This window comes from Chionomys nivalis, chromosome 3 (assembly GCF_950005125.1).
Source record: "Chionomys nivalis chromosome 3, mChiNiv1.1, whole genome shotgun sequence".
NCBI lineage: Eukaryota > Metazoa > Chordata > Mammalia > Rodentia > Cricetidae > Chionomys > Chionomys nivalis.
The window spans coordinates 97,289,199-97,302,230 of record NC_080088.1 but is presented as its reverse complement, the minus strand read 5'-3'; the positions used below and the strand labels follow the sequence as shown (position 1 = coordinate 97,302,230).

Here is a 13,032-nt window from a genome sequence, read left to right as displayed (position 1 = left end):
GAGGAATCCACGGGAAGCAAGCCCGTAGGCGGTACTCTTCCATGGCTCTGCATGCCTCCAGCTTCCTGCCTTGAGTCTCTGCCCGTCTTCCCCTGATGATAGACTGTAACCTGTAAGCCGAAACGCCCCTTTCCTCTCCACGCCGCTTTTGGTCACGACGTTTATCTCAGCAGTAGAAAGCAAACAGACGAGCAGCCTGTATTAACGGCAGAGCCGTCTCTCCAGCTCGGACTCGTCCTGAGTTCTCGAGAGCCACGGCTGGAGCTCCAGCAGCCCTCTGCCTCCCACCACATAAAAGATCATCTCAGAAAGGTCCTGCAGCTAAAAGCAAGAGCCCAAGCCATAAAGCCTTTAGAAGGAAATGCAGGTGTCGGTAATTGTAAGCTTGGGTTAGGTGGTGGCTTCTTTGATGTAGCACTTAACATACAAAAATGACTGGGACAAAGACCAATCAAGCGCCTTAAACGAGATACTCTTCCCCGATGAGGGAGCTGTTACAATGAAAACTCACTCATAAAATGGGAGAAAACTTTTGCAAATATTGGACACACGATTGGATTGCTTTTTGCCCGGATATACGAAGAACTCTTACAAGCTTTGGCTTCCCTGATGACGGACTGTAACCGGAAATCCAAACGAACCCTTTCCTCCCCAAGTCACTTCGGTCACAATGTTTATCACAGCAACAGAACTCTAACTAGGACACCATCTTGCAGAAAACCCAAGAGGCGGGAGCACGCAACTCCGGACCTGCAGGTAGAGAAAGTGACGGCGCCTGCCTGGACTGTCCACCTGAGAACATTGGCCACAATAGCGTTGTGGAGCAGGCTGAGCCAAGCCAGAAGGAGACTGGAAACAGTCAAGCCTCCCAGAGTGCTGGTAGGAGCCAGCGCCAGCACATAGCCAGAACTGCATTCCACGTGGCTTTGTGTGTGGAGATACCTGACCGTGCCAAGGTAAGCTGCTGACCTTGAGAAGATGGACACCAAGGCCAGCAAACCAGGTGACCAAGGGGCTGGAGTCAGGGCGGCTGTGTGGCTCTGCCTGTGGAACACGGCAGATCTACTGTTCCACTCAGAGTCAAAGAGAGTTCACTGGTTGGTAAGAGTGAAGTCCCCAGCTATGGGCAGGGTCCATGTTTCTTAGCCGGGGAAGGACTCTGGGTGAGGGATGGGGTCTTCAGGGTTTCTCTGTCTGAGCTCCAGACAAGATGTCCTTCTTCCCCTCTCATACCCTCCCTCCCCTCTCCTCCCTCCTCCTTCCTTCCCCTCTCTTTTTACCCCTTTCTTTTCTCTCCATTATTCCCCTCCCCTCCTCTCCATCCCCTCTCCTCCCTCCCCTTTCCTTTCCTTCCTTCCACTTCCTCTCTCTTTTCCTTTCCCCTTTTCTCCCTGTCCTTCCCCTCACCTCTCTCCCTCTCCTCTTCCCCCTTCTCCCATCTTTCTGCTGCTTCCTCTCTCATCTGATTTCCCTTTTCTTCACTTCCTCGTGTGCTTTGTTTCATTGTGATTGTTTTTTACATAGGGTCTCATTATGTAGCCTAGGCTAGCCTTGAACCCATGTCTCTTCTGTCTCAGTCTCCTGAGCACCAGGGTCTCCCATTCCTTAAGCACAGCAAGAATTTCCCAAAGCTCCTATCCCACTCCCCATGCCCTGGCTCAACCTCACCGCAGCAGCCCAGGCCTCCTCTACCCCGCTCCAGCTCCCCCCCCCCCCCCCCCCCCGCTCATCCTTCCACACATACCAGGCACTTCCCTTCCCAGGTGATTTTTGCTCTTGTCATTTATTTGCTTTTTGATCCCCATCCCACTGTACCTCCACCTTCCAAGGTCCCCCATGCTGGCTGAGGACAACCTTGAACTTCATCCGTGCTGGGCAAGTACCCTACCAACTGAGCCACGTTCCCAGCCCTGCTTTTACAGTTTCCCAGGGGGACCCCGGCATGAGCCATGTTCCCAGCCCTGTTTTTACAGCTTCCCCTGGGGACCCCGGCACCCTAGTTCCCTTTTCTCCACCTCCAAGCTCTTGGCCCAGTTTTCTCTTGCTTGCCCCAGGCTTTTCTTGTTCCCATCCTCCCTCATTAGGATCTGAAGTTGAAGCCCCTTCCTCCACCTGTCGCACCTCACATCCACCAGCCACTCCAGAGAAGGCTCCTCCCCTGCCAGACCCCAGGGTCAGTTGCCCCAGATGTGGCATGCCCACAGTTGCAAGACTGTTCACACTGTCACCTTGTTAGGCTGGGAATTACCTGAGGACTAAGAGAGATTCTGTCCTCAGCAGCCAGTACCCAGCTCAGGGTTGGCCTTGGGGTGGCCAGCTTTCACTGCTAGTACAGGATGCTGTGGAATAATTCTTTTGTACATTGTGAAGATGTGTTGCTATCATTGGTTTAATAAAGAGCCAACTGGCCAATAGCTAGGCCAGCTGGTTAGGTGGTTAGGCAGGAGATCCGACTGAGAGAATGCTGGGATGAAGAAGGGCGGAGTCGCGAGGAGACACAGGAAGAAGAAAGATGAACATGCTGGGCTGAAAAAAGGTACCGCCAGAACATGGTAGAACGTAGATAAGAAGTGTAGGTTAATTTAAGCAGTAAGAACTAGTTAGTAACAAGCCTAAGCTATCAGCCAAACATTTATAATTAATAAGTCTCTGTGTGGTTATTTGGAAGCTGGGCAGACAGGATGGAAAATACTACCCACAACAGAAGACACTTCTAACAGGCACAGTTACCTCTGCAGCAGTGGCTTTGTCCTCTTCTTCCTTCACACTGGGCTCACCCTAGGAAGCAAGTCTCATGGTCAAGATATTGGATGACATGCAGAGACTGAAGACAGACAGTCTGGGGTGAGACAAGGGAGGGAGGGCATACATCAGGACATTACTTGTGCAGCCCATCATACAGACGTGTATTGGATCTGAAATGGGGGACTTGGGAAACTCATGTGTTAGCTCTTGTGGGTGTTCATTAAATCGCCTTTGCTTCTGGGCTCTGTTTCTCTGTCTATAAAATGGAACCAGTAAGACTAGCCTCATAGCATAGCATATACATGGCCAATGACTACTTTGTGACTTTGAGAGGGTTGCTTAACCTTTCTGTGCCTCCACTGCTCACCTCTAAAGATGATTAATAATGATACCCATCTCACTGCTACAAAGGGGTGGAGTAGATTAACACTGAGCAGGAGCTTAAACTAGCCTGGGTTCTAGAAGTGTTGCCAAAGCTGTTGCTGCCATTTTTTTTCACTAGGCAGAGGCACAGGAGAAGGTAAGTTTTGGAGGCTGACACTCCTGAGTCCAAAATTCCAGCTGTACTATTGTGTAGCTGTGTGACTTTGGGGGAAATATTTAACCTCTCTGAGCCTCACTGCCAGTTCTGATAGGTCAGTGTAATAAAGTGTTGTCCGGATAGCAGGTAGTGAGCCTTAAACACATGATGGAAGCTACTCCCTGATACTGTGCGTATCGGCACACAGTAGGTATTCAGCAGAGACCATCCTCCACCCCCTGACCCTGATATCAGGCTTGAACATGAAGTATCAGTCTCTTTGGCCTTGGAGACTGGAGCTGAGACCCATAAATTCTTGTGTTTGAGAAGGGACATGGAGGCCAGCTGTCTGAGCACCAGACTCTGGGAGGTCCAGAGAACCAAAGACATATTCCCAATCACACAGATTATGAATTAATCCATACAGTATTAATATAAAACTCCAGACGACTTGGTATATTAATCCAGGTAAGCTGTGACTAGACCTTCCCAGGACAAGTCCAAACTTGAGGTCATTCCCACTCTTGCCACACTCCCTGGCAGGAGTCCCGGGTGACCTCCAAGTCACCCCTTTTCTGTTGGGGCAGCTTAGGCTGTACCTGGTTCTTGCCCTCCAAACCCTCTCCTAGTTGGGATAGACAAGCCTATGTGTAGGGACACTATGGGGTTGAGCACAGACATGGCTCCCAATTTCCCAGTGCCCAGCCCATACTTACAGATGACCTTGCCACAACCCACTCATCTGTCAGTCCCTGGAATAAAAGGTCAGTGGGGCTCTCCTGCCTTTGATGTTTTCTACCTCTGGCCCCACCTATACTGGGTCCCGGCAGAAGAGGAAACTAGAAGTTCAAACTTGGGACCTGACTGTGTCTGCAACTCATCCACAGCAGAAGTCTGACACTGAGTCTCGAGCAAGCTTCTGATCTAATCTCTTATACAGTAAATCAATGCCAAGCATGAGTACTAAGCAGAGGAGGGAAACAGTGACTTAGCACTTGGGCAGAAAAACCTACAAATGGCCAAGGCAGGAAGGGCCTTATATGTGCTGATCTAGCGTTTACATGTGCTGAACCCAGATCTTAAATATGGAGCTGTCTCCTGGCACCCAGATGATAACAATGTTCTCCTCAACCTTTCACCAAATTGGAACCCTAGTTCCCACACTCATACAGTGAGCCAGAGGAACCTTCTAGAAATGCAAACAATTGCATAAGAAATCACTCCCAGCTCAATCAGTTCCACCCATATGACAGAAACCTCCACAGAGATAAGACCCAGACACCTCTCCTGGTCCCACAACCCACTCTCCTTTCATTACCAGCCTTGTCCCTAGATCAGGGCATCAGCACTGTACTCTCTTCTCTAAACTGATGGACCACATGGCTGGAGAGGCAGAGCAATTCTAGGCTTAGGGCCTTGCTTCCTCTCCAATAGGTGATCTCCAGGTAGAAATAGGGGTTCAGGCATTGCTGGGTGACCTGCTGAGAATGTCTATGTGGCTTCCAGCAACATCTAAGCTCTCTGGGACTGAGCTCATCAAAAGAATGAGAGTTGTACCACACTGGGAGATTAACACTGCAGGCTATCCCCTGTACTACACTAGAAATGGCTGAGTCCTTACCTGGGATCCAGGTGCTCCTGGAGGTCCTGGAGGACCATGTGGTCCTGGGGGACCTGTGGGCAGAGTCACTGGTGAACACTTAAGGACAGAAGAGCTCACTGCTCCCCCATAAGATCTGAACAGGGGCATTCCCGGCATTCTGACCTTGCCCTGGGTCTTCCCCCTGCCCACTAGTAGCAAATGAATATTTGGTGAATATCAGAAAAGACTCAGATTCTCCATACCCCTCCCACCCTCAGCTCTCAGAGGCCCACCTCCATCCACCCATCTCCTTCCCTTCCTAACCCACCTGGTCACCCCAATCCTGAGACCTGGAGACTGAGCAGGGAGCACACTCACAATGTCCCAGCCCAGCCTGTCAGACTTCTGCCAATTTGGAAACCTAGAACCAGCCCCTCTGAAGCCCCATCCATTTCGCCTTGGTTACCATGAGCACCCACCCTGCCCATTAAAATCTCATACTTAGAAACACTCTGTCGGGGTCTCTGAAGCCCCCTTGCCCATTTTGAATAGACTTGTTAACTTGACAGTCATCTTGAGAATCATCTGAGAGGAGATGCCCCAATTGAGGGATTGCCCAGATTAGAATGGTGTGTGGGCCTGTCTAGGAGAGTGTCTTGATTGTTAGTTGACGTAGCAGAGCCAAGCCTATTGTGGGCGACAGCACCCCCTAGGCAGGTGGTCCCTGCTGTGCAAGCCTGAACCTGTGAGGGAGCCAATAAGTAGCATTCTTCCATGGTTCCTGCCCTGGTTTCCTTCGATGACAGACTGTGTCCCATAAGCTGAAATAAACTTGTCCTCCCCTAATCTGCTTTTGACCACGCATGGTGTTTGTCAGAGCAACTGGCTAGAAACTGCACCACTCCCAAGTCTCAAGTCAGGCCCTCTTCATCTTTACCCCACAGATACCCTTCTGGAAAGTTCCACTGTTGCTGTTTCTTCCCATCAATTGATGAGCAAGCTCCCTATTAGTCTTCCCTGGTTCTCCTAGGCAGCACTGGCTAAGAGGAACCCCAGAACTCCTCCCCTTCATTCTCCACAGATCTTTGATGTGAGCCAGCCCAGGCTCATGGCCATCATGGGCTCCATGCCTATCTCCCCCCACCCCAGACTTGCACTTCCCAAGCCTCGTGGAGCCCTAACCAGAGTGTGTCAATGTGGCCACTCTCAGGAGCAGACATCCCAGACCACAGCCTAGTTATAAAACAAGTGCTGTCCTCGTATCCCAAACATGCCAGAGACATGGCATGTCACCCAGAGTCCTCAGTACCCCATGAATCGGCTTCCTCGCCACTCTCAAATGTAACCTTCTGTATGGACTCATTCATCTTCTTTCCAAATCTGTCTCTCACCATTGCTTTCTTCTGTTTTACAGAAGCGTGGGGAGGGAACTCAGATCCTTGTGTATGCTGAGCTGTGACTCTACCACTGAGCCACATTCCTACCCCCTCACTGAGCCGTAGCCCCTGTTCCTAGAACAGAGGGGAGCAGGGAGGCAGTGGCCACCTGCATTGCTTGTCTGTCCACTTATGGAACCCGTGGGGCACAACACATGTGCCTCTGTGTACACAGAGGGTCCGTGAAGGATGGGACACAGACCACCCATCTGCCCTTCAGTTGCCCCAAGAACCCTGGGCTCAGTACTAAGGATGAAGCTAGGTAGTGTGCTTGAATGGTTGGGTTCCTAGCGTAACACAGACCAGGTGGAGTGGGACACTTCAGCAATCCCAGAACTTGGGAGCTAGAGGCAGGAGGATTGGAAGTCAAACATTATTCTTGGTCACACAGAGAATGGGAGGCCAGCCTGGGCTACATGTTACCTTGTCTCAACAAATAAATAGCTAACGTAGGAAAAAGACCTTTGTTCTCAGGACAAGCCCAAGAAAGAATCTTCAATCCACTCACCAGGGGGGCCAGGGGGACCCCGGGGACCTGGGACACCTGTCAGCACTGTGTCAACCACAGCAGGGTTCAGCTGGGAGTCTCCATCTGCAGAGAGAGTCACATGATCAGTGATCGGGTGGGGTGAAGGTGGCCAATCTGGAGGCCAAGTCTGAGGGGTTAGTGGGCTCCCCAGAGCTGAGTCCAGCACCCTCCCCCTGTGTGTGAATGGACACCCTACATTTATTGCTCAGAAGCAGTCAGGGTTAGGGGTGGGGAGGTGGATCAGTGGTTAGAGCACTTGTCACACAAGCTTGAAGATCTGAGTTTGAATCCCCAGCATCCACATAAAAGCTGGGAGTGGTAGCACTGGCCTGCAATCTCAACACTGGGGCCTGGAAACACCAGCTTTGTTGACCACCCAATCAGCACGCTCCAGGTGCAGTGGGAGACCCTGTCTCTAATAATAACATGGAGAGCAATGGTGGGGGGCACTTAGCTCAACCTTTGTCCTTTACACACACAGGTACACACCTGCACAAACACATACATAGCACACACACATGTTCATGCATGTACACATGCATGCATGCATACATGTACATCAGGGTGGACCCTCTGTTGGGCTCCTCATGGCTTATGGGTATATTTTAGTGGCCATTATGATCATTACCTGCTTCTCAACATATCTGCCTGTTCCCTAACTAGGGGTATTTCTTTAAGGAAGCCCGAGCTACAGACGAAAGTCAGAACTGGCCTTTGACCCACCTGCGACCCTCTGAATACACCTAGACTCCCATCTGACCTTGGGGACAACCCCAACTTTGACTGTAAGCACTCAGGGACTGTGTGTTTCAACCTCCAGAGTGGCTTCCTTAGGGAGCATGGCTTTACAACTGGGGAAACTGAGGCCTGGATGCAGGAAGTTATCAGTGCAGAGGTGAGGTTTGTGTTATGTGTATTGGAGATGAACAGGGGTCTCCCCCACTCCATTCCTGTGACAGCTAACATGAACGCCATACCATACTGTCAGTCACGGACCCTACCCATCCTCTTCTTTGAGATTTCACTTTGGAAACTGGAAAGATGGCTCAGAGGGTAAAGGCATCTGCCACCAAGCCTGACGACCAGAGTTTGAGCCCCAGGAACCGCATGGTAGATGGAGAGAACTGACTTCTACAAGTGGTCCATCCTATGACCTCTACACGTGAACGATGGCACGCCCCTACTGATAAGTAAATATAGTAAGCTTACTTTAGATTGCTCTTCTTCTGATGCAATTGTTTATTTATTTATGTGGTACTGGAGATTGAGTCCCACGTCTCATGCATACTACATAGATGTTCTACCACTGAGCCACACCCCAGCCCCTCACTGGGGGATTCTAGGCAGGGGCTCTACCACTGAGCCACACCCCAGCCCCTCTCTGGGGGATTCTAGGCAGGTGCTCTAACCACTGAGCCACACCCCAGTCCCTCACTGGGGGATTCTAGGCAGGGGCTCTACCACTGAGCCTCACCCCAGACCCTCACTGGGGGATTCTAGGCAGGGGCTCTACCACTGAGCCACACCCCAGCCCCTCTCTGGGGGATTCTAGGCAGGGGCTCTACCACTGAGCCTCACCCCAGACCCTCACTGGGGGATTCTAGGCAGGGCCTCCACCATTGAGCCATGTGCCCCAGCCCTAATTTTTTAAAAATACACTTAATTTTTTTTCTTTTGAGACAGGGTTTCCCTGTGTAACTCACACAGGCCTGAGTTTGTTATGTATTCCAGGCTGGCTTAAAGCTGGCAGTATTTGTCCTGCCTCAGCTTCCTGAGAGCAGGAATCTAGGTTTGTGATACCATGGCCAGCTTCTCCAAGATTTTAAAATAACCCTAGGGTTAGGGTTAGAGTTATGGTTATGGTTAGGGCTAGATTTAGGGTTAGGGTTAGGGTTAACATTAGGGCTAGGGTATCATTTGGGTTAGGGACAGGGTTATAGTTAGGGTTAGGTTTTGGGTTAGTGTTTGGACCCTATTCAAGCTTGCTGGTCCTTTCAGAGTGACAGACTCCCACCCTCAAAGTAGTCCCTAGACCCAGAGTCTTTGACACCTTTGGGCTGTGTCCTCATAAAGCTGGTATGTTTTGTACTCTTTGGCTCACAGCCACCCTGAGGTCCCTAGGGACCACGTAGATTTATTTCGTCACATTTTGTGCTCAATCAACACTCTTGGGAGTCTCATTGTGATGAGACCTTAGAAGGAAACGTGACAAGGTGCGTCCGATGTGGGCCGCCTTGCCAGCTAATAGAGCCAATTGCAGTTGTAAGTGGGATGTGTCAGACCCAGCCAGGTGAACCTTGATGCCCAGAGCAGGGTTGGACACCACGCCATTTTCTCAGAACAAAGTCTCATGTCCTGGCTGATCCCCACCATGGTGGACTCCCAGCTTCTCTAGGATCCCTAGGGAAAATCTAGTTTTCCCCAACAGACAATTTAGCTCACCCAGTCTCTCCCACCCCGGCACCCAGCACTCACTCTCCTTGTCTGTGGGTGGCTGCAGGGAATACAGGACACCTTGGGGGCTGTTTGGCAAGAGGCTGGGACTGCCTGCTGGGCCAGGAGGGCCTGGTGGACCAGGACGTCCCATCTCTCCTGGAAGCCCGCGTGGTCCCGGTGGCCCCAAGAGACCTACAATGCAGAGCAAAGGGTTTAGGTGAGACTGACCAGTGTGACGTCACAGATGGGTAACCAAAGACCTGAAAGGGCAGAGGAGTGGCTGGGGTCATTTGGGTACTCAGTGACAGGCCTCTGCACCAAAGGAGGGTTAATGAGAAGGGTTCCCCTTCCAGGTAGGGGACACAGGGACAGCAGAGGACAGACATGATAGCATTTGAAGAAGTGGGATCAGGACTCTAGAGGAGTTGAGCTCTGGAGCAAGGACTGAGGGTGGGCCAGTTCTGAGCAGGGCTGGGGTTCCGCAGCACTCAGGGGATCATGGGATTCCTGGATGGTGTTGCGGGTGCTTGGGACAAATCCCTAGTCCTTAGCAGTCCCATCCCACCCTAAAGGCCCTTGTAGATTTTTGTCCTGTGGTACCCCAAGATTGGAGAGGGAGAAGGGTGAGAGGAAATGCAATGGATTTGGGGCTAACAAGCAAGATTGGGGTGCACGGAATGTTACCACTGCTCAGGTACAAAGCAAATCACAGTCTCTTACTCTAGGGGACAAAGGTTCCTTACCTGGAGGTCCCACTGGTCCCTTTTCTCCTGTCTGACCCCGGTCACCTTTGGAACCTGGGGGCCCTGCAGGCCCCGGTGGTCCCATCTGTCCTGGAGGCCCTGGGGGAGAGAATAATGGACGAGCATTGTGGACTCAGAGTGCCATGGAGGCTCCAGTTCTGGGCACATAGATTGTGTGCTCAGATGAGCTGTTAACAGGGGCTCTCCCCCTGAGCCACGCCCCAGCCCCTCACTGGGGGATTCTAGGCAGGGGCTCTACCACTGAGCCACACCCCAGCCCCTCACTGGGGGATTCTAGGCAGGGGCTCTACCCCTGAGCCACACACCCCAGCCTCCTGGGTGGACCAGTCATTAGAGCTGACAAGCTGTCTTTCCCTTCTGGGATCCCAATAATAGCTGTGTTTGTTCTCCTCTTTTCCACATGGGTAAACTGAGCAGCAGAGAGGAATGAACTCCTGCTCCTGACTACAGAGCCAGGCTATAGCTTGTTTTCACATGTCAAATCCGTTCTTCTTTCTTGCTTAAGTAAATCCGTCCTTCTTGCTATCTTTTTGCTTAAGATCCAGCACTTGTGGCAGCTGAGCCCAAGCTTCCCTGAAGGCTCTGCAGGGTCAGGCCTCCTGCCTTGAACCACTATCCTCTTGAAATGTTCTAGAGGCCTGAGAGCAGCCATAGTGCAGGTCCAGTTATCCCAGAGCTTCAGAAGCAGAGGCAGGAGAATCAAACGTTCAGAGATAGTCTGGTGACGGGAACTTTGTCTCACGGTCAAGTCAACTGAGGGTCATTCATGGTGCTCACCATTTAAATTGCATTAGAACCTGGTCCATGAGGAAGAATTTGGCGGTGTGTGTGTGTGTGTGTTCTAAAAAGTGCCTCTTGCTGGGGACTTCCTCAGGTCAGGGAGGCAGGAGTCACCATTAGTAGGGAGTGTCTGCCACCTTCTGGCCATTGCTGGAACTTCACTTTCTCTGATAAAGTCCCAGCCAAGCGCATCAGTGAGTGAGTTTTGAGACAATCCACGAAGGAGATTTGGGGCCTGTGTCCTTGGGGAGATGGGATAAAGGACAGGAGTGTGAACTCGGAGGTGAATCCTGAGATTAGCTGGAAGGAGAAAGAGAGGTGCAAATCGTGCCCCCGGGGTCTTGTGGGGCTGTGAATCACCAGCAAACTGGGTGACCGTGGGGCAGTTATCTCTGTTAACTTGGCTGTCCACAGGCCTTGATAAAGTCAGGCCTGACTGTCTGCCGCTGTAACCCCAGCACTATTGGAGTGGGGTGCCAGAGACGAGGGGACCATGGGGACTTGTGGGCCTCCAGCTTACATCCAGGTTCAGTTAGAGACCCTGTCTCAATGGAGTGAGGTGGAAGGTGACAGACATCCTCCTATGGACCTTGTGTGGGGACACACATGAACTTACGAAAATATCTAGGGACTAACCCAGAGGAGACATTGACCCTGTCAACCTCTAGTTAACTGCCCTCCCCACCCCCACAGACACCCCACAGTCAACACCTGAAGCCAGCACGAGCCAGGTGTCCACCACAGTCAACAGCCTGAAGCCAGCACGAGCCAGGTGTCCTAGCCAGCTTAAATGTCAACTTGACACAGCCTTGAGTCACCTGACAAGCCGGTCTCAGCTGAGAACTGCCTAGATAAGATTGGCCTGGGGCACATCTGTGGGGTTTGTCTTCTTGGTCGACTGAAGTAGGAGGCCCCAGCACACTGTGAGGTGGTGCCAGCCCAAGGTGGGTGGTCTGGTCTGTGTATGAAAGCTAAGTAAGCATGAGTCTGGGAGTGAACAGGGAATGTGAACTGGGAGTGAGCCAGGAGTGTGAGCCTGGGAGTGAGCCAGGAGTGTGAACTGGGAGTGAGCCAGGAGTGTGAGCCTGGGAGTGTGAACTGGGAGTGAGCCAGGAGTGTGAACTGGGAGTGAGCCGGGAGTGTGTGCCTGGGAGTGAGCTGGGAGTGTGAACTGGGGGTAAGTCAGGAGTGTGAGCAGGGAGTGAGCCAGGAATGTGAGCAGGGAGTGAGCTGGGAGTGTGAGCCGGGAGTGAGTTGGGAGTGAGCCAGCAAGCAAAAGTCCTTCACAGTTTTTGCTTCATCTTCCTTCCCTGACTTCCTTCAGTAATGGACTGATCTGTAAACGGAAACAAACCCTCACTTCCCCTAAGCCGCTTTTCCTTTGGAGTGTTTCATCCAGCAACAGGAAAGACACCAGGACAAGCAGGCACTGACAACTGCAACCGAGTCGGCTACAAACGACAGCGCCTTCTGCTGCCTGGTCGCAGAGCCGCGACCTCCAGGGAGAATCTACAGAATGACAAGAAGCCAAGTATGGTGGCCCAGGTCTACAATTCCAGCACACAGAAGGCTGGAGCAGGAGGCTTGGAAGCAGGACACCAGAGCTTAGAATGGATCTATAGGGCTCCACATGTCTTAGGAGCAGCTGAATGCTTCCAGACCTTCCTTTTTTCTTTTTGTTTATTACCATCCTGGGACATGAACCCAGAACCTCACACATAATAAGCAGGGGCTCTACCACTGAGCCACGCCCCCAAGTCCATTTTATACTTTGAGACAAGGTAGTGTTTTGCCAAGTTGCCCAGGCTGATCTTAAATTCACTCCACGTCTCAGGCAGACCTTAAGTTTATAATCCCGCCCTCCTTTTTTGAGATAGGGTCTTTCTGTGTAACAGCTCTGGCTGTCATGGAACTCACTTCATAGACCAGACCAGGCTGGCCTCGAACTCACAGAGATCTGTCTGCCTCTGCCTCCTGAGTGCTGGGATTCAAGGTGTGCAACACTTATCCGGCTCCTCAATTCTCTCCTTCTACCTGTGGGGCTGGAGGACTGAACTCAGGTTCTCAGTCTTGGTGGCAAGTGCCTTTACCTGCTGAGCCATCTTGCTAGCCTCAAACTACCTTTTTAGAAGATCTTTCTGTTGGTCCTGATTGAACCCAGGACCCTTCTCCATCACCAAGTTATACCTACACCCTTCAGCTTATGCTGTAAATGGGATAAATGGTGAATTCTGTGTTTG

The 13,032-nt window shown here is 51.6% G+C and overlaps 1 protein-coding gene across 4 annotated transcripts in view; it reads right to left on the bottom strand.

Annotated features, from left to right (window-relative positions):
- The window catches only part of Col26a1 (collagen type XXVI alpha 1 chain), a 144,238-nt gene that overhangs the window by 1,768 nt on the left and 129,438 nt on the right, over positions 1–13,032 (bottom strand). For 2 of the 4 annotated variants that reach the window (XM_057765534.1, XM_057765532.1), the window contains exons 6-11: positions 9,992–10,090; positions 9,288–9,440; positions 6,792–6,875; positions 4,887–4,939; positions 3,982–4,017; positions 2,731–2,778 (exon numbers count right to left, since the gene is read on the bottom strand). In XM_057765534.1, coding sequence (XP_057621517.1) covers positions 2,731–2,778; positions 3,982–4,017; positions 4,887–4,939; positions 6,792–6,875; positions 9,288–9,440; positions 9,992–10,090 — 473 coding nt within the window. The remainder of the gene's footprint in view (positions 1–2,730; positions 2,779–3,981; positions 4,018–4,886; positions 4,940–6,791; positions 6,876–9,287; positions 9,441–9,991; positions 10,091–13,032) is intronic. The other 2 variants (XM_057765533.1, XM_057765531.1) reach the window with 1 other exon arrangement.